The following is a 24,007-nucleotide window of genomic DNA, read 5'->3' as shown; positions in this document are numbered from 1 at the left end:
AAAGAATAACGAAGCACGCCCAGCTGGCGCCGCCCTATTTCCTGAAGTAAATGTAGCAAATTACCCTAGAAGAGGTAAATGACAAGGTTTTAATAACAAGAAAAATTATGGAAGGAAACGGAATTATATTCAAAAGAGAGGATCTCACCAGAAGTGGGATAAAAAAAGAAATATTGGGCAAAATAAATCAATAGAGGATAAGTATTTCCGTTGTGGTGGAAAGAGTCATTGATCGCGTACCTGTCGTACCCCAAGACACCTAGTCGATCTTTATCAAGCATCTTTGAAAAAAGACGACAAAGGGAAGGAGACGAATTTTGTTTCAAATGATGTTGCTGAAAACTCCACCACTCATTATGATGTATCTGATTTCTTTGAGGACCCTGAAGGAAATATTAGTCATTTGATCAATGATGGAATAGTTTAATATGTAGAATTGTTAAGTATCCATGTAAATAAATAATGTAAAGAACTTATTGTTAAGTTTTATTTTCTATGTATTTAAGTTTCAAATGTAATGTATATAAATAATGAAATATTAATGTTTATGAATTTTGAAATCATTAAATGTCGAATTTTAAAATAAAATTTTAGTATATGACATTATTTTTATGTACAGTGTTTCTTAGAAAAATAATCCCGATCAAGTATTCAATTTAACTGTGCATACTACTCATTTTATTATTATTATTTGTCTTTGAAGAAAATGACAAGGATATATAATGAAGATGTATGTCTTGCGGATAGTGCAAGTTTGCACACCATTCTCAAAAGTGATATATATTTTACCCATCTTGTGCAAAAAGAAGAATATGTTAATACTATTATTGGCTCAGGCAATGTAATTGAAGGCTCCGGAAGAGTTATAATTTTGTTTTCCGAATGAACAAAATTCATAATAAATAATGCACTATTGTCTACCAAATCTCTAAGAAACTTGTTGAGCTTTAAAGATATTCACCGAAATGAATATCATATTGAGACCATGAATGAGGAAAATCATGAATATTTATGTATCACAACCCATAATTCAAATAAAAATGTTATATTAGAAAAGCTGCCCTCACTTTCATCTGGGTTATATTATACCAAGATTAGTGCAATTGAATCACATGCCACTGTAAACCAGAAGTTTACTAGCTCAAATAAATTCATAACTTGGCACGACTGATTGGGTCATTCGAGAACAACCATGATGCGGAAAATTATTGAAAGCTCCCATGGACATTCACTAAAGAACTAGAAGATTCTTAAATCTAGTGAATTTTGTTGTGCTGCATGTTCTCAAGGGAAGTTAATTTTAAGGCCATCACCAGTAAAGATTGGATTTGAGTCCCCTGAATTCCTAGAAAGGATTCAAGGTGATATATGTGGACCTATTCATCCACCATGTGGATCTTTTAGATATTTTATGGTTCTAATAGACGCATCTTCGAGATGGTCACATGTGTACTTATTGTCTTCTCGCAACCTGGCGTTTGCGAGATTACTGGCTCAAATTATTCGATTAAAAGCACAATTTTCAAAAAATCCAATCAAAGATATTCGTCTTGATAATGCTGGTGAATTTACTTACCAAGCCTTTGATGCTTATTGTATGGCTAATGGAATAAGTGTTGAACATCCAGTAGCTCATGTTCACATACAAAATGGGTTAGCAGAATCATTTATTAAACGCCTCAAATTAATTGCTAGACCTTTACTTATGAGAACAAATCTCCCAACCTCAGCTTGGGGGCATGCTATTTTACATGCCGCAACACTTATTCGATTGGGGCCAACGAGTTACCATCAGTTCTCTCCTATGCAATTAGATTTTGGTCAACAGCCAAATGTTTTCCATTTAAGAATATTCGGGTGTGCGATATATGTTCCCATTGCACTAACTAATTGCACCAAAATGGGACTCTAAAGAAAATTGGGGATATATGTTGGACATTATTCTCCCTCTATAGTGAGGTATCTTGAGATACAAAAGGGAGATGTATTTAAAGTCCAATTTGCGGATTGTCATTTTGATGAATCAAAATTTTCAACATGAAGGGGAAAGAATAAGTTTCCTGAAAAGAAACTTAATTAGAATGCATCATCCTTGATGCATTTAGATCCTCGATTAAGGCAATGTGAACTAGAAGTTCAAAAGATTATACATTTGCAAAGAATAGCAAATGAATTTCCTAATGTATTTTCTGATACAAAGAGGATAACCAAATCTTATATACCAGCGGAAAATGCCCCAATTCGAATTGATATCCCAATTGGACAAATTGCCACCGAAGCAAATACACGCCAGAAGTGTGGCAAGCCTGTCGGTTCCAAAGACAAAAATAATCGAAAGAAAAAAGAGGTAAATATTATTCTTGTTGAAAAATACATAGTAAAGACAAATGCAGTTGTCCAAAATTCTGATATAATTTTAACGCCAGAAGACGTTCAGGTACCTAAAAATTCTGAAAATAACGAGATCTCGATAAATTGTGTCTTTACAGGAGAGAAATGGGATCAGAATAAGACAATTGTCAATGAAATATTTGCGTATAATGTGGCATTAAATATCATGCATGAAAATAAGGATCTTGAGCCAAGATCAATCGAAAAATGTCGACAAAAAAATGATTGGCCAAAATGGGAAAAAGCCATGAAGGCTGAGTTAGACTCACTTGCAAAATGTGAAGTCTTTTGACCTGTAGTCCGTACACCAGAAGATGTAAAACCTGTTGGATACTGATGGGTATTTGTGAGAAAACGAAATGAGAAAAATGAAGTTGTACGCTACAAAGCTCGACTTGTAGCACAAGGTTTTTTACAGAGACCCGGTATAGATTATGAAGAAACATATTCCCCTGTAGTGGATGCGATAACATTGCGTTATTTGGTCAGTTTATCTGCATATCATAAACTGCATATGCATTTAATGGATGTGGTAACAGCCTATTTATACGGCTCATTAGATCGGGATATCTATATGAAAGTCCCTAAAGAACTAAAGATATCTAAACCATCCAATGAATATTCACAAGGGTTATACTCAGTTAAATTGCAAAGATCTTTATACGGTCTAAAGCAATCTGGACGAATGTATTATAATCGTCTTACTGAGTATCTGGCCAAAAATGGATTCAAGAATGATGATATCTGTCCATGTGTTTTCATAAAGAAATCTACATCAGGGTTCATTATAATTGCTGTGTACGTTGGTGATTTAAATATCATTGGAACTCTTGAAGAGATTCCAACAATTATAAAAACTCTAAAAGAAGAGTTTGAGATGAAAGATCTTGGAAAGACTAAATTTTGTCTCGACCTACAGATCGAGCATACAAAAAATGAGATCTTTATTCATCAAACAACATACACAGAAAAGATCTTGAAGAGATTTTATATGGATAAGTCACATCCATTAAGTACCCAAATGATCGTAAGGTCTTTAGATGTGGAAAAAGATCAATTCCATCCTAAAGAAGAAAATGAATATATCCTTAGTCCTGAAGTACCATATCTTAGTGCCATTGGAGTGCTAATGTATCTTACTAATAATACACGACCTGATATATTATTCGCTGTGAATTTACTAGCAAGATATAGTTCATCTCCAATCAGAAGACATTGGAGTGGAGTCAAACAAATCTTTTGATATCTTCATGGAACGATTGATATAGGATTATTTTATCCCTATGGATCCAAGTCACAATTAGTTGGCTATGCAGATACTGGATACTTGTTTAATCCACATAAAGGGAGATCTCAAACATGATACCTATTCATATATGGTGGTACAGTTATATCATGGAGGTCCACGAAATAGACGATTGCAACATCCTCTAATCATGCTGAAATACTAGCGATACATGAAGTTAGTCGCGAGTGTTTTTGGCTGAGAAGTTTGATCCAATATATTCTGTCATCATGTGGACTGATTGATCAAAAGATAGCTCCAACTGTCCTGTTTGAAGATAATACAGCATGTATTGCTCAACTTAAAGGTGGATACATCAAAGGTGATAGAACAAAACATATTTCTCTCAAATTCTTCTTCACTCATGATCTTCAAAATTAAAGGACAATTGATATCCAACAGATCCGCTCAAGTGATAATCTGGCAGATTTATTTACAAAGTCACTCTCAAAATTCTCATTTGAAAGATTGGTGCATGAGATTGGGATGCGCCGATTTCGAGACATCAACTGATGTCGACAAGAGGGGGAGATTGTGCTATTTTTTGCTTGGTCATGTTTTTTCCCATTAGATTTTTCTTGACAAGGTTTTTAATGAGGCAGTCCCGATCATAAAGGATTTTATACTCTTTTTCCTTCACTAAAGTTTTTCCTATTGGGTTTTTCTTTAGTAAGGTTTTAACGAGGCATAATCCTAAATGATCATCCAAGGGGGAGTGTTGTGATAAGCACAAAAGATATGGATGCCCATTAATATCATGGGTGACTTAGTATTCATGTTACCAAGAAAGAATTTACATTTAATGAAGGTTGAAAATATGAACCCTATACATGTATAAATATTAAATAGGGGCTATGAGTCGAAACAATACACAGCAATAATAAAACAAATATTCTCTCTCTTTCTTTCTTACTACAAAGCACTTTCTCTCTTCGTATACTACTAATATAATATTAATATATTATCTTTATAGTAGTATAATAGTATTGGTAAATACTAATAGTAGTGCTTTTCTATTTATACTTTATTTTATTACTTTTTCTTTAATTATTTTACAACATAGAGTTGTTTCTGTTTTTTATAACAAACCTATTTTTCAACTAGGTGACTCTAGTTGTCTACAATCCTAATCGATTTCCAAGTAAAACTGTAAAGTTATTGGTTCTTTTTTCAAAAAGTTGGTAACATGCATAGAGAATTAATTTTTAATTAATTAATATTAGTTAATTTTTTTATTTTTAATTTTTTTATTTTTTTTTAAGATTTAGTATTTAAAATTGAATTTAGGATTTATAACTTCTATTATGTGTGAATTTCACAACTTTGATTCAAGAGTAATTAGACTTTTACTTTCTTAATTTACTATTTTTTTTTTTACTTTAGAAGATATTATTTTTAAGATTTAAGGTAAAATTTGTAATAAAAAGATAATTTTAAAAAAGTTAGTTGATATTAGTTGAAAAATAATTAGTTATCAAGTTGAACTCTCTTATTTTTTGCATAGAATCTGGGTTCTCACATGTTCAAAAAAGTACATGACCTTGTCATGTTCATTGATTTGATTGTGCAAACACTAGCTGAATGTTTTAACAATAATCTGATATCATCGGTTACGAAAGACTACAATTTGATATCAATATACTTTTTCAAGTTTTAAAGGACTAAGCTAAATTCATAAATATCAATTCTTTTGGGCAAAATTCAAGGTCTTACGATCAATCTCGTCCACTTTGAGGCGTAGGATCCTACCGTTGTCTTCCTCGGTCCATTGAATGGAATTCGTGCTCAGCTGCTTAATAATCTTCTACAACATAAATTACGAATATCTTTAATTTTTAATCGATTGAGCAAAATGCTCCACAAAGCATTTTCGTCAAAAATGAAACAATTTTCAATATCTACCTCGTAAAAGAATTATTTAACTTGGTTTAGGAGGTTTAAAAATTCCTAAGATATACGCGTATCATGCATGTATATGAGTTTATCATATGCATTTTAGGTTCCCTTATGGCATGATAGCACTATTATCGAACAGTTTAAAACTTATCAATATTAAAATGATGCTGCTTTATAAATTTATCAATGCCAATCAAATAATAGGCAAAACTTGATATATTAGTCCTCACATCACTTTAGAGACACTAAATTATAAATTATACTTAACTTTTTCAAAATTTTATGAAATTCACCTCAAGCAAATTATTTTTTTCCAAATTTCTTTTTAGGAGAGTTTAATACTTAATTGTCAAACAATTTGTCTTACGCCTTTCAAAATATAAGAATATCAAATATAATGTTACTTGAACCTCAGGATGACAATGTATATTTTATAAGTTGAGTAATTTGAGATTAATTTCACCAAAATGTGTAGGAAGCTAAGAGTGATAAGTTCTTTCATTAGCAAAAATATTTTTTGAACTCCAAAAGTTCATGTCTACTTAGACACTTCTCAAATTGAGAAAATTTATCAAGTTCTTACCAGTTTTTTCCTTGTTCCTTTCTTATCTTCATCTCCTGTCCCAACTATGACTTTAAGGTACTTGATTGCTGGAAATGCCAAACAAGTACCAAGTCATGAAACCCCTTTGAAAATCAAATAACTTGGAAGGAAAGAGTTAGTTGCCTAAGCTTACAATGAATGCCAGAGAGAGTAGTCAAATGAAACTTGACAAGACGAAGGGCTTCCTTTGGTTCATGTTCGCTCAAGTCAAGAGGTATAGCATCATCATTGGATTCACTGCCATCAAAATTCAACAAATGCTTTTTCTCTTTCAATGAGACACCAAAGCACACATGATTTAAGACATCGCTTTTTATTTACTTATTTTGGCTACTTACCTAGACTGAAGAAGCTTTTGTGCAGATTTTTCATCTGCTTCTCGAGCCATTCTGTTATAAAAGTGTCCCTGTACGTTAAAGAAGATTGTAAACAATCGAATATCAACAACAAATGCATGGATGATGAGTAAATATCATCTATGATACTGACATATAGCTCCAATGGCATATGAAAATAAAACCCAATTGCCTTGAGATAGCCACTAATAAAGTACCCATAGAACACAAACTAGACACCTTGAAAAAGAACAAGACAGTTTGAACGTACATTCTGTATATAATTGCATCCTATAAACCTCTAAAGCGTGCACTCAAACACACACAGTGACACAAGAAAGAATTGAATTATTAACAGGAGATATCCGAAAATACCAGATTCAAAATAAAATGCAAGAAAAGGACAAAATAAAAACGAACATATCACAAGATTCATATATACCTGTTCCATAAGTCTGTCTGCCCGTGCATAATCACCCTTAGCAAATGCATCAACAGCCTACAAAACAGCCGAGATAATTAACACTACTTACCAACCGCATTTAGCATTTTCTGCAGAAAAGAAGGCCATGACATCTTCCTATATGAAAACAGTGGCAGCTGCTATCGCAACTATTGATCCTGGCAAGTCCACAAGTTCCATTACATACAAACATTTTTTACTTTTGTGTGTCCAGAAATATCAAGGAAAAGCAAAGGAAAGAATCTTACAGCACTGTAGTATTCTTTCATGGTAGCCCAATTTTCCCTCACTGCTCTACGCAGCACATTATAGCTATTCTCATCTTCGTCGCTCTCTGCATTTGAAGTAATGTGGCAAAGAGAATTGACAACAGAATAAATACATTTAAACAGAGTTCAGAAACAAGATTCAATGAATCAATACAGAAGAAAAGGATTTTGCATAGAAAGAGTCGTTCGTGTATTGCAGCAATGTTACAAAACCACAATGCTAACATGAGAAAGAGTAAGTTGACCTAAGATCTTGGCACAAAGCTTAACGTATATGTTGTGAGTGATATGGTGTGGCATGTGACTTGAAGGATACGTTATTATTTTACGAAACTAATTTTCCATCTACGAAAGCATCTCAGTTAATCATATGAAATTCTTAGAGATATTTATCTTGTCTGGGTCCTAGTCTTGGAAACACCAAAGAATAATCATTGAACTAATACCAGATTTTTATTATATTCTCATCATTTCTTAATTTTGGTAAAGCATATATCGTCAACACACCTTCCTTTATAACTTGTGGCACTACAGTAGTACTTTGCTGAACTTTTGGGGTATCTTCTGGAATTCTTACAACTCGTCTACCATAACGATATGGGGTTGATCTCACTGGAAGCCTATGCTTTGGCTGTTCTTCAGACCTTTGTGGAAAAGAAAATAATGATCCTAAGATTTCTTTCTGAAGCCCTACTTTATCAATTGAATTGCATTCTTTCTCGCTGCAAAGAATGTCCACATGAAGTAAAGCACGTTGGAACATGAAAAATATAAAAAGCAGAAAGCAATTACTTAAGATGAAACACTAAGCAAGCATTGACAATGATGCACCTGGATTCAGAGCTTACATCTGGATGCTGATCTTTTAACTGTCAGAAGAGACAAATAAATAAAAAAGAAAACCAAATAAGAAAACTAGAATGAATGTTCATATTAAAACCTAAAAGGCACATCAAATTTCAATTGGATTGTCAATAAGCATAATGTGTTTTAACTTCTTACAGGATGGATTTTGCTCCAAATAAGCGGGTAGATTGATTTTAAAGATTAGAAGCATTACAACAGAATACACGAGAATAGCTGAAATTAGCCCATGCCGGTGCAGGGTCATCAATAATCCCAATCACAATTGACAATCAAATAATGCAAACCATACAAGTATAACTTAATACTTTAGGTTTTCAGCCGAATCCTTACATTTTCACCAGCCAGACCGTGATCGTCATCACCTTTCTCCAATGTAGAAGCTGACATGTCAAGCAGCTCCTCCATTGTCTGCATAACGACTCCAAATCAATTCTTGTATCATAGAGAAATTTTTTCACTTAACTAAAATAATGGAGAGGATTTTGGAAGAAAATGACCTAAATGATCATAAGAAAATGATATTTGATCGTAGAATTTGGACTTATTCTACAACTCAGTTATTGACCAAAACAATACATATCATATGTTGCCACTCATTCTCTCAAAAATCACTTCCTTTGCACGTCCTATTTTAATCAGTGTCATCACAAGGTTCACTGCTTAATAGAAAATATTTCAGCAAATTTGAACTTTAAAGAGATACATTATCAAATATGGAAGAAAATAAAAGCTAAAACCTATTCTATGTTGTTCTGTACTTATTTAGTTACCAACAGAACAAACTACATATAGTACTATTTTCTAAGCTTGTTAAAAACAACTTTTTCTGTCAAAGATTATGCTCTTTGCAATGCGATACTTAGTGGCAACTTCAATGAAAATATAGTATGTGTTCATGTAACTAAGCCCAAAAGAGATTACCAAATTGTCCAAAATGCAAATAGGTAAAATCACGTGTACCTTCTTCACATCATATCCACAGAGGCCTGCAAATACCATAGATCAATTTGTCATCTATCAACCACATAGTCAAACAAAAATATTAACAAAGAGCAGTTATTAATATAGTGAAATTGTAAAAATGTGACTGTTGCACAAGAAATAAATTTGCAAAATATAGTATGGTCAAGTCTAGACTAAAATCAGAGCGCTATCGTACCAAAAGCAGGACATAGGTAGAATGAAAATGAAAGGTCATAGTAAAAAAGCAACTGGACACTGAAAATATGACAAAAGCTCTGTTGATGTTACCCCAAATTGATGCATCGAGTAAAAGACAATCATGACAACTTGTAACCCACTGTTCTAATAGAGAAATGGTGGTTGTACTCATTTTGCATGGAACTCCATACCGCTCATCCATCATCAATTACCTAAGTTCACCGGATTTGGATCCTCTAAATTTTGAATTTTTACTTTAGAGGGTAAATTGTGATCTTCTACCTTAAATGGTTTCTCTCTCATATTTACTCTTGGCCCCACCTATAAAATAAATGGTGAGAGATCACACTTTACTCTCTAAAGTGAAATTTAAACTTTAGAGGATCCAAATCCAAGTTTACCCATAGCCATCCATTGATGGAATCAATATGGTTTGCCATGCAAAATGAGTATAAATAGTTAAAATACAATCATTACTACTAGTCTTCATGCAATAAGCATCAAACTCATTCTCCATTTATGATGAGTGAAGATTTACCAAGAACATCATGTATCTTATCCTTGTCAAGCTCAAAGCCATCTCCAAGCATCTGAAAGAGGAAGTTTACAACATCATCCCTCATGCTGCCCTTTGCTGCTTCAATTTTCAGTGAATCCCTTTCACTCCATATCTCTGATTCTGGCAGCTCCTTTGCATCTATCTTCGAAGGTTTGCTCTTCACGCCTTGAGTCGGCATTTTCTTCGGGTGAATGTACTCCTTTCCAACAACACCAGAGACAGTGCCAAGTGATACACGATGAGGCTTTGATTTCACTGCACCTGAGTTCCTTTCCCCATGAAGGGAATTCGGAAATTCACTTGCAGAAGACACTTTAGCAGGTTCAGAAATTGTACCCTTGAGCTCATCACTATTAGAGGAGGCACAGAGGATCTCAGCAGCCATATTAACATTGCGTTTCGCCTCACAATATGCACTTGCTATATCCTCCAGAGAAAATAAAGAACCAAAAGATTCAAGCAGAACACTGAGGTCCCTTTCTTCAGCATCAGAGTAGGGAGGCATTTTCAAAATGTTCTTCTCTCCAGCCACTGTAATAGAAAATCTCAGCAAGCAAAAAGAAATGGAAAACCATGCACTTAGCATGTCTGTCAAGAACAGCTTGAACAGAAGCAACAATGATCACAGTGGAGCTACTTTTTCTAAGAAAACTTAATTTCTTAAAAAAAGAAAGAGAGAGATTACAATGACTATTCTCTTAAGTAACTCATGAAAATGCAGTAGACTAGAGTGTTTGTTAGCAGCTAAGGTCTCTCGATTTTCATCATATGTCTCTTCACTTTTCCTTTATTTTCTCTGCTACCAAACAACCGAAGAATGCAAGTTCATACAAATTACAAAATAAAAAAAAAAAAAACTCAGCTTACAATTTGACTTTATCAATTACGTAAGGCTTCAAACCTTCGTCAAATGTTCATTACAATTTTCTTTTAATTTCCGAGCAATCTAACAAGCAAAAGCGAAGAATGAAAGCACATGGAAAATGATAATAATCACCTTAAAAAAAAAAAGATTCCAGAGATTACGCTGCAAACTACGATACAGGAGCCTTATTCTTCACGCAACTCAAATTTGGAAATGCTGGCGTCAGTGATAGAAAATATTAGTATCATTAAGTCCTTGATTTTTCATCAAACATTTCTTACTTAAATTTTCCTTAATTTTCTCGGCGGCCAAACAAACAGAACAAGTGAAACGCAAAAATGCGAGTTGATATATAAAATTTCGAGTTTCAATTAAAAAAGAAATAGAAAGAGGGAAGAAAATGTAAGAGAATGAAACGGCAGCGTTTAAAGGAGAACCTATAACCTATTGACTATTTTAGGTAGCAGAAGCTTGTGAGTTGTGATGGTTCCGGTGGAAGAATACGAAGCGACCAAAACACTCAAATCGTTAAGTGGAAAGTGGTTGATATGCAGGTATGTAACTGCAAGTATGAGTATGTAAGGCATATATATGCACGAGCATACGTAAAAGTATACGGAGAAAATTACCAATAATAAAAGGAAGTTCCATGGAATATCTTTGCTTCCTGCATGTTATTGATTGTGTGTTGGGCTAGCATCGGGTTGTCCAATCCATCTGGGTTACCTAGAATTAGGGATTGTCCAATCTATCCGACAAAAAAAATAGATCTTCAAAAAATTTTATTTTCAATAAAATTTTATTACATTTTAACTATATAAAAATAGACTTGCTACACATACAAGTCTTTTTGTCCTACAAGCTATACAAGTTGGCCCAGCCAAAAAAAAAAAAATCACGCATACTCACTCTTTAGGATGGAGCATCAAACGCAAGCGTCTCACACAACGGTTGCGTTTTCCAAAACACTCATTATGACACATTCTTCCTCTTCTTCCTCAAACAAAATGCAAACCATCAATTTTCAAGTCATATTCAAAATAAATTACGATTTTGAAGAAACGTTCTAACTCCCCCGTGAAAAGTAGAAGAAATCAAGAACAAAAGATACAATTCTCCATAAAAAATCAGCAGAAAAAACGAAAAAACATTATTCAAGGTAACGTACTGTTTTACTGTTCTTCAAGGTTTTTCACATTTTTGTTTCTGATTTCGAAATCGAAACACTATATTGTCAGTATTTCTCGCTCTGTTTCTTCTAGGTTCTTCTAGGTTTTACTGTTCTTGTTTTAGATTTCATATTACTATTATGATGAAACTGTTCTTCGTTTACGCTATTTTACATGCTTCTAGTGAATGCTTTAACGTGTATTTTGATCTATTTGGTACATATTTTATGCATGTTTACATGTTTTTTAAGTAGGTTTGTGCATATTTACATGAAAGACTCTTCCTCTTCTAACTGATTTTTGGGTGTATATAGCAAATTTTTTTGTGTATATGGCCGATTGTTGGGTGTATATCTCGGACTTGGCATGCGACTGTTACTTCTAGTGGTATTTTGAACTTAAATATGTTTCTGAACTCATATAATGTCCTATAATCCAAAAAACGTAGAGGTGTATGAGACTGATATATATATTAGGAGTTTTGAAGTCTAATAGTTACTATTCTAATTGTGGTTGACCTTGTAGTGTCATTTTATGGATGTTTGGATGAATTGAATATGATCTTGAACTGATTTAATTTCGTTTAATTAAAAAAAAATGGATATGAGACTGGGTTTGGGTGTATGTGGCTGATATTAGAGCGTATCTGACTAATCTATGGGTGTATGTTTCTGATTTTTTGGTGTATTTTTTATCGATTGGCAATATCTCATTTTCATTGCACTATGGGGTGTATCTAACTAATCTATGGGTGTATGTCTCTGATTTTTTGGTATATTTATTATCTATTGACAGCATCTCTTTTTTATTGCAGTAAAAATGACAAGCAAAAACCAAGGTGAAAAAATACAATGTAAGCACAAATATATGTCTTAGAGCAAGTCAATTTTTTCTAATACAAATATATCTAAATCTAATGACTTTAATTTTGTTTTGTTTACAGCAAACCAAAGACTTAAAATGTGCAGCCCATTTGTTGAGTAAAGAATTTGAACATATGAGCAAGGAAAAGAGAGTAATTGTTCGGGATTTAGGTTTCGGTAGACTGATGCACATCCCGCCAACGAGGATGCATCACAAACTATTAAAGGAGTTGGCTAACTCCTTTAAATTGGGGAAAAACACACTCGAAACTAGCTACGGTTCGTTTAGAGTTAAACCCAGCACAATAGGGGCTGCGCTTCGCCTCAACGCATCAGGTAACTCATTACAGAAAACCTCTATACTTCCATTCTTTGTAATATATTATTCTGCTATCATATAATCAAGAAACAAATATAGGTGTATATGAGTGATGTTTGGGTGTATATGAGTGATGTTGGGGTGTATATGAGTGGTATTGGGGTGTATATGAGTGATGTTTGGGTGTATTTAAGGTGATTTTCAGTTTAAGTTGTTTTCTTTTTTGTAGGAGATCTATTTCTTGAGAAAGTCAGTTATAAAGAGCTTTCTGAAGAGAACAAACAGGTTTTAGAAGATTCCAGGGAAAGATTCAAAAAAGTCTGACGGATGAAATGATGAGTATTGGTGTTTGGAAATGAACAGGATCACCTCATGTTCAAGAGGATTTTCATCTTCTATATACTGCCAACCACAATAAACAAAATTTCTCCTGTGCACCTAGTACCAATTTTCAAGATGGACAAAATAAAGGAGGGCATCTGGAAAGCCCATATTCTGAATTTCATCATCAAAAGCATAACTAATTACAATCTGAAAAAGAAAAAAGTCAATCGACAGCTGCCTGTTTACTCTGATGATAGTCTATTTCTATCTGTCAAAAAATATTTTTATTATTATATTTTCTTTTCAAATTTTTTTAATAAAAAAATGAGAATAAATTAGACTTTCATAATTTGATCTAGTTTATCATTAAACAAAATACAAAAATACTAAATTTTTTGTCTCTATCTTTTGTATATTGTTCTTGTCTTGTTTTCAAAACCAAACGCCATACGTTTGTCAGATCCATTATTTTCACTTGGACAAATAAATTTTTAGAAGTGTAACAAATAGCCATATTAAGCACCATATTTTGCCACTGAACCAAACACTAACATACAAGATTGCTTACTCCCAAGTTACAAAAACTAAGTTACAAACACTAATCTCAAGATTGCTTACTCCCATTTTGTAGTTCTATTAAAGCTTAATATACATTCTTTCAAAACATAATAAAAAGGGTTAAATATACAAATATACTTGGTCCATATACTCCACAAAGTCGCAACATGGCATCATCAACAGCACAAATCTTTCCCCATTCTACATTTGTCTCACACAAAATTAGTAAATGGTAAAAGGTTTTGGAAAGAATTGCTCTAAGGGCAGACTAAAAAATAAAGGGTAAGTTTTCTTAAAATTTCTAAGGCAATTAACACATTTGAAACTTCTAGGAAATTTATTTTTCCTTCAAAAGTATTATACTCTAGATTCTTTAGCCTATGCCCTTAGCACAATGATTAGCAAAACCAAACACTGAGATAAAGAGACCTGATACCTAACCCTCTAAATTGCATCTTTTTTGTAACCAAAAGTAATCACCTTATAATTTAGCTTCTGAATTATACAACGAAGCCATTGTTATTAATGTACCCGTTTACTATTCTTTGCTGCTGCTATTTTTTCCTTTCATTCATTGCTCATTACCTTCCACTTGGCATTGGCATAGAAGAACATCTTGGAATAGATTCTGCTCTCAAACTGAATGGTCCCAACGAAGATATTGAAGCCGATGGTCGAAGGAGTGGTGTAGCAGCCCTACTTGAGGCTTCATTTGCAGCTGGCGGCGAAGGAGTAGCCGTAGCAGCTGCTACGGGTTGTAATTCTACTTCAGTTCCAGTGACATGGTCAGTACCAGTTTCAGGGATATCGACCATTCTATCGTCTTCTTCGAGAGATAGTACAGTGCTCGTGTCCGTGTGAATGGTGGAATCATCGGCAAACATACCATGCCTTCTCTTTCTCCTAGCTGCCTTGCCCCATCCATGGATTGTCTCCCTTATCCTCTGTGGAATCAATGCAGCCTTATAGTTTGTTCCCATCTGAAAATAAACATAGAAAGATCTTATTGCATGAGAAATAAAAGTGGCAAGAATCCAGTGATTCAAATTTAACTTTATGCAGTTTAAAATGTTACACATATTTAAGGGGATTTCTATGGTGAATAATGAAATTTGGCGAAGAGTGAATATTGTAACAAAATTTTTTTAAAGGAGTGTGCATTGCATATGATGTCTTTATTTTTTAAATATTTTTTTTTTCCTATTGTAAAAAGAACAATCTTCACTCTTCATTGAAAAACACCATTCACCATAGTGTAAAAGTAATTCCTTTTACACTCGTTACGACTAACGCGAATTGTGATCCAAAAGAAAAAGTTTATTGGACAATAGTATAAAATTCTTTTAACTTAGTACATCGAAATTGAACTTGAATGATTCACTAAACCAACTCCATGCCTTAAAAGCATCACATACACATGGTTCATAATGAAGCCTTGGAATTAGGTGTGCCATCATTGAATTTTTGAGACACACACAACTGAAAACATGTCATATAGTCGGATATATCATAATGATTTTGTTTGGTTTGATCAGGAACTAATTTCTCACTCACTGTTTACATGCCCACTAACAAAATTGGATAAAAATGCCAACTTAGTATAATGTGGAACTTTCTATGATGTCGATGCACAAAAACTAATTTGAATGAAAACAATCTGATATTTTGCCAATGAATATTGAAGAATGAAAGTAGAAAATATCTTCTTGAATTAAACAGATCTATAGGGTCAGCATGACTTATGTTATCTTGTTTTTTGAATTTTGTGAAGTAAATAATGGAGGTTAAAAAATTTGGAAAACAAATTTTCTTGTTTTCCACTATTTTCCACCAACAAAATCCTGAAAGCAGAAAACATACAACAGAAACCGACCGATTTAGGTCGTGGATTACCTGTGTAACGAGCGCATAGAGTGGCAAGGTACTGTAACTGCAGAGAAACTGTCCTGCAAACCTACAAAGTTTATACAGAAAAGGTATAAAATGGCACATGGCTTTTTTAACATCTTAAATAAATGGAATTAAGGATCTCATGGTTTCAGCATACCCTAAGATTAGCCTTAAGTACACAAGCATGTGATTCCTGATAAAGCAGGAATTATAACCAAACTGCCACTGCAATAACAAAAAGGACATTTTAGTACATACAGAACTTCATGCCATTCTTCAGTATCTTATTCTATGGAGTGATTCATCATATCTAAAGTAATTCATTCTGATAACCCTGAAAAAAGGTGGCAATAACTTGCCAAAAAGAAGCTTTTAAGCAATACTAAAATCAACGTGTCTATCATCGAAAATTTGAATAAGGCTATAACATTTGCTTATGAAAATATATAGCTAGTTATTGTCTTATTTGTTGAAGGAAATAATTATGACTTAAGATGGATAAGGAAGTAGAGAAGTACCCAGAACCAAAAGAATGAAGCCAATTCAAACGCATTCTGCGAAAACAAAACCAGGAAATGAACACGCATCTAGAGTTGGGAGGGAAAAAACAAACAAATTTCATTTAGAAATAACACAAAAGTAGCAGATAAACTATTGTTGCTTACTTGGAAGAGAATGAAGTGGATCAAGGATAGCAATAGTTCAGGCTTATTGAACCAGAAAAGTTCGTCGCGAGGCCTCAACTTTGATCCCGAGAAGTAACCAGTTATTCCGGCATTCTCCAATGCCAACGTTGCAATAACATGCTGGAGCTTTGTTCCCACCAAAAGAACAAGCTGTTCATAAACACGAAATAAAAAGACACGGTAATCAGAAAGTGTTCAACAAAGTAAAATAACTTAAAACAAAGAAAGAAAATAACAAAGATAACTTGCCGAGACAGGAATGATAGCTATCCAGAAATAGAGATTTGATCCTGCGGTAAACCGAGAAAAAGGATAAACGAATTAGCAATTGGAAGATTCTAAGACAACACAAAGACATAGTGAAACCACAATATAATAGCAGCAAGTTATTCTTCTTAGTTGGGTTGACTACTTCAATAACTGACCACAATTATGTTTGAGGTAATCTCACAGAGAAATGGAAATAAAGTGAAAGCTTTGGCCAAAAGAAAGATACAAATCAGTTTTAGTAATGGAGGGAATGTGTATATTATTTGAAAATTAAGATTATGAAAAAAAAGAAAAAAATAAGACACACTACCTTTAATGTTGAAAAGCATGAAAGCAACAACAAATCCCCAGAGTAAGCCACTGCAAGAGATTTTACAAACAGACACTGTTAGCTCTCAACTTCATGAAAATAAATTTGTGGAAAAGAAAAACAAATAACCATAACTTAATGCCACACATGCTTAATACGAATAATGTACATTCTTTTCTCTTTACATTGATTATTGCAATGAATCAGAATAGAAAAGTTGAACTACTGCTTAAAAATGCAAAACTGAAGACTCTTTTCCAGAAATTTCTTAGCTAACTGTAACATTGAAATAAAATCATACACAGTATGTAAAGGTCACAACAGATCATGTACTATTGACTTTCTCAATAATGACAACAAAAAATGCTCAACCATTACTAACCTCACACCAACTATCCTTTGGAATTCCTCTTCCATAGATCGAACCATATAGCTGTGAAAATCATATTTTAGTGTGAGGTTGTGATTCTGCCATAAATAAGGAAAAGAGACTGAGTAAAGGAGTACAAAAAAGAAATTAGCGATGCATGAATACTAGAAAATTCAGAGACCCAAGCACTGCATAACAGAGATAAAGTAAGAATTTAATTTACACAGTAAAATAAAACTCAGGTTGCTTTAAATCAAAACCATAGACCAAGATAATCTATTGCATACATACCAAGATAAATCCTTTGCGAAGTGTAAGGTAGTCAGCACGAACCACCGAACGGCCGAATTGTCGGAAAAAACATGTCTACAATTTGATTAAACTTAGAATTAGTTAGTAGTACCAAATAAGTTGTCAAAATGAAACCTCAGTTTATCAAGTCAATATACAACTATATGCAATTGACATAAGTAGATTGACGAAATAACGTATGAATGTAGCAGTTGGGAGTATAAGGTAAAATATCAAAGATTCAACCAGAGAGACTTTGATGTTACAATTTGCTGAAAGTGATGAGAAATGATGCAATTAGGTAACGTGAATTATCAATATTTTACTACTTCATTTGCCATAGCAACTGCAAAATATATTAAGCAAAGCAAATTGATCAAATTATGGCCCAGCTAACCATCTGATTATCAAACTCTTTCTGTTTCAGAATATTTTTATTTAAAGTCATCACACGAATTCAAGAACTTAAAGGTAGACATTCGACAAAATACATTAAATGAAATCAAATGTTAATGGGGAAACAAAATAGAGTTATGTAATTACCACCCAAACGAGGAAACTATTTCTGGCCATTGGATTTGATGTATGAACCTTGACAAAGGATGATTGTCTTCGCATTGTCAACTCTCTTGTGATTACTACAGCAATACATGAAATAGTCAATATACTCTCGACAGAACACACAGAAAATCACTTACAAACAACAAATGCATATTAAGAAGTTTTGTGCTTACCTGCCAAAGATCCATGCTGATCCATATGAGCCTCATCCTCCCACACTCTCCAACTATGAATCTGCTTTAAACTATTGGTGTTATTAATTTCTCATGCCAATCAGAAATCTAAAGTTATAACACTTAGATGTTTTGCAGCATACATTAATACATAGTTACCAAAATAAATAAGTAAACATCTAAGTGATAGTGTTCTGTAATATCAAATTTCAGTTCAATGCCATTTAAATTCAAATTAATGTTGAAACATTTCTCACCTTCACAATTGCTAACAACATCGTCAGGCAACTGTAAGATATATGTGTTATTGCCATGACAAAAATAAACCGGTGCAATTGCTCTAGACCTTCATATGACACGAATGGTTCATAACCCTGAGAAACATAACAAATGAAAATTTGACACACGTTGGAGCAATAATTAATGAATAATCATAATAGCCAAAGTTAAACATTGGGGTCTGCTGTTCATGCCTCTTTGCAGGAGCTTCTATTCATGCCCTTCAGCATCCTCCGAGTTAAGCTTGGATAAGCAAAAGCCATCAATAATTTACGTCCTTCAGAGCCATTATCTTCCATTTCTTCATCGATCTCAGATCTTGTGCATGGAGCAAAAGCACTGTTGTAGAACTTTGATGGAAGGCAAATATTGGCTATAATTCTTGAGGTAGCTGTTAGTAGGAGTGATATGAATCCAAGCAACATCAACTCTGAAGATAGCAAAATACAAAACACAAAAGGAAAGAAAAAAGCGAGTTGAATAGTGAAAAAGAGACATGTAACAAAAATATTAACACAGTGAAGAAAAATTCAGTGCATTGTACCTTCTTTCATCTTCTCCAAAGCAGCAAGCAATGGTTTTCGATTAGTTTTCCGCAGCCACTGCAGCCCCAGAGGCCCAGAGGAACAAAAAAACAGACATCAGAACTCATGTCAAAACTGAACACAAAATTTGGCTTATTCATTCCAATTCATAAAACAAGTCCTACAATAGCTCCTCCATTGTTACTCCACAGCTTGCGTTTGCTTAATGCCTTGAACAGGCTTCCAATTTCGCTATGCAAATCTTTGTTAAACTAAAGAACAAGGTTATCAAACTCTCAAGTTAACTCGTAAACTTGTAAGTTTAGGTACCTGATCAAGTTTACAACTTTACAAGCAAACTCTTTCAAGTTTGCTTGTTGATTACACAATTCAAGTTGGTCTAAACTCCCGAGTTTAGGTTAACATCAAAACCAATCCTAAACCGAATAAAACTTCTAAGAAGAAAACTTACGTTACTTAATCTGTGAATGGAGCGCTCCACAAGCAAAGAGACAGCAACAAAGATGGTCAACACAGTGGCAACAGACCATGTAGGAGTCAAGGCAAGCGACCGCGCTTCTTGCACACTATCCGACATATCGAAGTAACCAAATTTACAGACCAAACCTCAAATATGACTATGCCTTAAAAAACCTCAGGCCAACCTATTCAGACTTTACTGACTTAAATTTAAAGGTCTCATTGAAGATCAACTATGCAAATTGTACAAACATTCAGTGCTTAATCAAACTATAACTTAAGTGGGATAATACTGAATCCCACAAATAGAAATCCTAATTGGTTCTGTCTTTGATCAGCAGCTAGTTAGCTTGATCCCTAATTTAGATATAACAAAGAAGGAAGATCCTGTTATTTTTAATGTCTCCAACACAGATTATATAAGATACCCTTAACTACCAGTCTACCACGTTTGACCAAGGGCAATGGCCAACAAAGAGAATCAAGGCAAAGCACCCCCAAAGGAACTTTAGTGGTTCTTCACTCCAAATAAATTCAAAAGTCTAAAAAAACAAATTTAGAACCCCACACACAAGGTGAAATAAGGAAACCCTTTTGGCCTGTTTTAGTTTTCCACCAATCCAATCACTTCAAAAGAAGAAAAACAACAAAAGGGAGATTCTTTTCTTCTTCTTCTTTCTTCAAGGAAGCTCCTTTAAGACTATTAGAGCAAACCCAATTTCCAAATCAAGCTCACATTTCATCAAACACATGGAATACTATTTCTGTATCTCAGAGAAAAGATGATACCCTTTTTGTCATGGTTCAGCAACAGTGGCAAGAGGAGTCAGGGAACATCCTCAAATCATAGTGAAAAGGTCACAGCTTTATTCCAACATCAAACACCCCACCACCTTAAAACACTGTCAGGAACCTAGGAAACTCACACAATGGAACCTGTCTCACCATTACAAGAGAAAATCAGCTAAAGAAAACAATGAAAACTTCACAGATCTCCCTCTCTTTCTCTCTCTCTTCTATGAGTGACAGTCACAATTCAAAGGCTGAAAGAGAGAGAGAGAGAGAGAGAGAGAGTAGAGCTATGAAAATGTAGCAAAACCAAACAACTTACCTAATAACAACTAAAGTACAATGAATGAGTTCAACGGAAAAAACAACATTTAAGATTCCAAAATGAAAGGGGGAAGGCAAAGCGCGTGTATTACAGCTGCAATGGCAATGCGGAATGCAATGTCAGTAACATGAATCTTCCTTTCTCTCTGCTTCTTCACTGGGCCACAGTTGTCTCTCTCCCTGCCAACTCAATTGCAAACTATGTAATGTACCTAACATGCAATGCAAAATACAATCCACATCATTACATTTTCGGGAAGTTTTCAAATATATCGATATACAGTAATTTTTTATTGTTGATTTTAATTATACATATTATATAACGATTAAAAATTTTTAAAATACCGATATATTGATACACTTAAAAATTTTCTTATATTATATTCAAGTAAAACTGTTAACAAAAAACTGAGCTGGTTTCATGGGTTAATATTTTTTTGCCAGTTTTTTTATTCTTTGAAGATTTGTTATCCACTAAATTTTTATTTGAATTGAACTTATCTGATAATTGATTTTCAATTAATATGACTGAACCGATCAAATCGGTATGATTCTTAGAACCATAAATAAAAATAAAAGAAAGAGATTTTTTCTTTGGATCAAGTTATTTTCGTGTCACTTCAAAATTACTAAATCAATTACTACAATTTTTTTTTGTTAAATTGTTTACATTGGAAGAAGTTTTTTTAAAAAGTAAAAAGCCATACACGCAGTTATTTTTACGTAAAGTTAATATTTAAAAATTATTAAATAATTTGATAATTTTAATTATATTATTATTTAATAATTTTTAATTATTAATTTCACATAAAAATAACTGCATGTGAGTTTCTATCTTTCTTAAATCTTACGTAAGAATTTAATTTGAATTAATAGTCAAATTAATTTTTAAAAGATTAGTCAACTTTTAATTAATCATTTTTGTCATTTTATCACTGGCTCCTTTCTATCAAGATGATATAGAATATTAACTAACGTCATATATGATACTTAGTATGTCCAATTAGACGTTAAACAAATATGTTTAAGAAAATTTATCAATTTAGTCATTAGATTATATTGAAATTAGAATTTATATAATTGAAAAAATAGACTAAAGTGATAAAATTTCATAAATATATTTGGTTAGTGTTTAATTGAACATGTCAAAAATTATATATATTTTTTTGGTTGTCATGGTATTCCCCAACCAACCCAGCAGATCAAAGTTTGATTGTCGTGGATCTGAGCTCCATTTAAGGGCTTGCTGCTGACCAATGGATTTCAAACCCCGGATACTTGCTTATACGGACGAATAAAAAAAAATATGTATTTTTTATTATTTTATTATAAAATATTAATTGACAACATATAAAATTGTTTAATGATAAAAAAAATACATATTTAATCACAATAAAATAATAAAACTTTCATGTTAATGATAATTAATCTCTTATTTAATTTTATTAGTCTTTTCACTTTAGAAAATTTTTAAAAAACTAAGAAAATATCCAAAATTTATATATATTTCACAATATGAAATTTTCGTTTGTATGCTATTTTTTATGTTTTAATCAAGATGAATAACTTCTTCTGTATTTGATTATTTCTATATTTTTATCTTTATATAATACAGAAAATTTAGAGTTTACACAAACCAAAATATGACATGAAACATGCATATGATGTAGTCATAATTAAAGCTAGCACTATTTTGGTACTTCTTCCATTGTAGTTTTTTTAATAGAATAACGTACGTATTAAATTATGTAATGAATAAAATATAAGACTACAACATTTTCATGTCTACAAGGATATAATATAATATGAGATATAACTATATAATATAAGGTATCCTCAAAATATACATAAACTGAATCTTCATGGAGCATGCACGTGTTTCCTCGTTATCTTTCTTTCTTTTGTATAATCCAACTTGTCCTTGTTGCCACCACTATCAACGAATCTATATAGACTATAGTACCCTTTTAATATATATAATATAAATATTACAAAAGTATAGTAAATAAATGCCTCATAAGTTTGATCTTTTTCATGAATCACACATGAAATAAACTACCCAGATGATCCCAATTGGTCAAAGATATCAAATTCAAAATCATAAAAAAAAAGAAAGCAAAAGAAAATAATGTCAATTCGGTGATGATAAGGCTCTTACTATTACTAGTCGATTTTGATTCCAACGTTTCCATCATATAAACATTCAAATATGTCGGTGTCACATATATCGCTATCATGTATCATGTGAAATGATAAAGTTAGAGTATGATTAGAATTTAATTATAAAATTAAAAATAATATAAAAATTTAATTAAAAAATATAAAAATTTAATTATAAATTTAATAAAATTATAAAACGAATGGAATAATTAAACTTTATTTTTTCTCACAGAACGTGTCTTTTATTTTATTATTTTTATACAAAAGGATTAATTTTATACGGATGGTGTTGTTTATGATAACATGAATTTTAATACTGGTATCTAAACCCAGATTTCTAATTGAAATTCACTTAAAACCATTGTGAGATTGGATTTAACAAAGTTCAATTTCTTTATTATTTTAATAGATAAAATATAGGTTTAATTATTTTGTTGATTTTTATAATTTTATTGAATTTTTAATAGATATTTATATTTTTTTATTGAGTCTTTATATTATAATAAATTTTGTAATTAAGTGTTTGTTGTGATAAAAATATTAGAATTAACAGAATATTTTATTAAACAAAATGAATATGTTTAACATTTAACAGAATATTCTATTAATTCTAATATTTTTGTTATAATGAGGATTTAATTACAAAATCTAATATAATATAAAGACTCAATTAAAAAAATAATATAAAAATTTAATTAAAATTTAATAAAATTATAAAAACTGATTGAATAATAATTAAACTTAAAATATAAGACTAACTTCATTCTCATGATTTGTTTATTTGTATAATTCTGATGGTAACACCATTATTGAATGATTTGTTTATTTATATAATTCTGGTGTACACCATTATTTTATCACATAGAGCTAGAATCATATTATTTTATGTGTACGAAGTTGAGGTACTAGAATAAACAAGATTAGTATTATCAAAAAAAAAAAAAAGATTAAAGTCAAGTTTAGCAAAATGGA

At 32.3% G+C, this 24,007-nt stretch overlaps 2 protein-coding genes across 7 annotated transcripts; both read right to left on the bottom strand.

Annotated features, from left to right (window-relative positions):
* Window positions 1–301: 301 nt before the first annotated feature.
* Window positions 302–10,789, bottom strand: LOC107462581 (putative nuclear RNA export factor SDE5). 5 transcript variants are annotated; one of them, XM_052253201.1, is made up of 12 exons: window positions 9,810–10,437; window positions 9,032–9,096; window positions 8,441–8,518; window positions 8,075–8,112; window positions 7,751–7,965; window positions 7,223–7,308; window positions 6,954–7,010; window positions 6,515–6,582; window positions 6,310–6,413; window positions 6,156–6,223; window positions 5,390–5,480; window positions 302–383 (listed from the first exon to the last, which is right to left on the bottom strand). In XM_052253201.1, exons 1-12 carry the CDS (start codon window positions 10,414–10,416, stop codon window positions 355–357), a joined length of 1,506 nt encoding a protein of 501 aa, XP_052109161.1. In that variant the 5' UTR covers window positions 10,417–10,437; the 3' UTR covers window positions 302–354. The 5 variants fall into 5 exon arrangements, with proteins under 5 accessions (XP_052109161.1, XP_020985182.1, XP_020985183.2 ...); XM_021129523.2 differs by lacking the exon at window positions 302–383 and adding an exon at window positions 10,698–10,789 and having other exon boundaries at window positions 5,223–5,480; window positions 9,810–10,361; XM_021129524.2 differs by lacking the exon at window positions 302–383 and having other exon boundaries at window positions 5,223–5,480.
* A 3,191-nt stretch (window positions 10,790–13,980) lies between these two features.
* On the bottom strand, window positions 13,981–21,074 carry LOC107462613 (MLO-like protein 11). Of its 2 annotated transcripts, XM_016081229.3 has the most exons (16): window positions 20,874–21,074; window positions 19,755–20,698; window positions 19,303–19,360; window positions 18,953–19,188; window positions 18,737–18,853; window positions 18,480–18,540; window positions 18,289–18,383; window positions 17,746–17,820; window positions 17,467–17,552; window positions 17,085–17,134; window positions 16,754–16,794; window positions 16,484–16,654; window positions 16,337–16,372; window positions 15,976–16,043; window positions 15,822–15,882; window positions 13,981–14,908 (listed from the first exon to the last, which is right to left on the bottom strand). In XM_016081229.3, the coding sequence occupies exons 2-16, from the start codon at window positions 19,878–19,880 to the stop codon at window positions 14,510–14,512; spliced, it is 1,680 nt and encodes a 559-aa protein (XP_015936715.1). In that variant the 5' UTR covers window positions 19,881–20,698; window positions 20,874–21,074; the 3' UTR covers window positions 13,981–14,509. The 2 variants fall into 2 exon arrangements, with proteins under 2 accessions (XP_015936715.1, XP_020985174.1); XM_021129515.2 differs by lacking the exon at window positions 20,874–21,074 and having other exon boundaries at window positions 19,755–20,839.
* Between the last annotated feature and the right edge of the window lie 2,933 nt (window positions 21,075–24,007).

The sequence above is a fragment of the Arachis duranensis genome, chromosome 8, assembly GCF_000817695.3.
Source record: "Arachis duranensis cultivar V14167 chromosome 8, aradu.V14167.gnm2.J7QH, whole genome shotgun sequence".
Classification (NCBI taxonomy): Eukaryota; Viridiplantae; Streptophyta; class Magnoliopsida; order Fabales; family Fabaceae; genus Arachis; species Arachis duranensis.
This window is presented reverse-complemented; position numbering and strand designations above follow the sequence as displayed.

Excerpts from the sequence above, each read along its gene's own strand:
- LOC107462581 (XM_021129524.2), bottom strand. The coding sequence starts at position 10,416 with ATGCTAAGTGCATGGTTTTCCATTTCTTTTTGCTTGCTGAGATTTTCT. Across the intron at positions 9,097-9,809 it reads TAAGATACATGATGTTCTTG|GCCTCTGTGGATATGATGTG; the intron begins GTAAATCTTCAC and ends TGGTATTTGCAG. Across the intron at positions 6,414-6,514 it reads CAAAAGCTTCTTCAGTCTAG|TGAATCCAATGATGATGCTA; the intron begins GTAAGTAGCCAA and ends TTTTGATGGCAG.
- LOC107462613 (XM_016081229.3), bottom strand. The coding sequence starts at position 19,880 with ATGTCGGATAGTGTGCAAGAAGCGCGGTCGCTTGCCTTGACTCCTACA. Across the intron at positions 17,553-17,745 it reads TTCGCAAAGGATTTATCTTG|AATCACAACCTCACACTAAA; the intron begins GTATGTATGCAA and ends TATTTATGGCAG. Across the intron at positions 15,883-15,975 it reads TACTTAAGGCTAATCTTAGG|GTTTGCAGGACAGTTTCTCT; the intron begins GTATGCTGAAAC and ends TAAACTTTGTAG.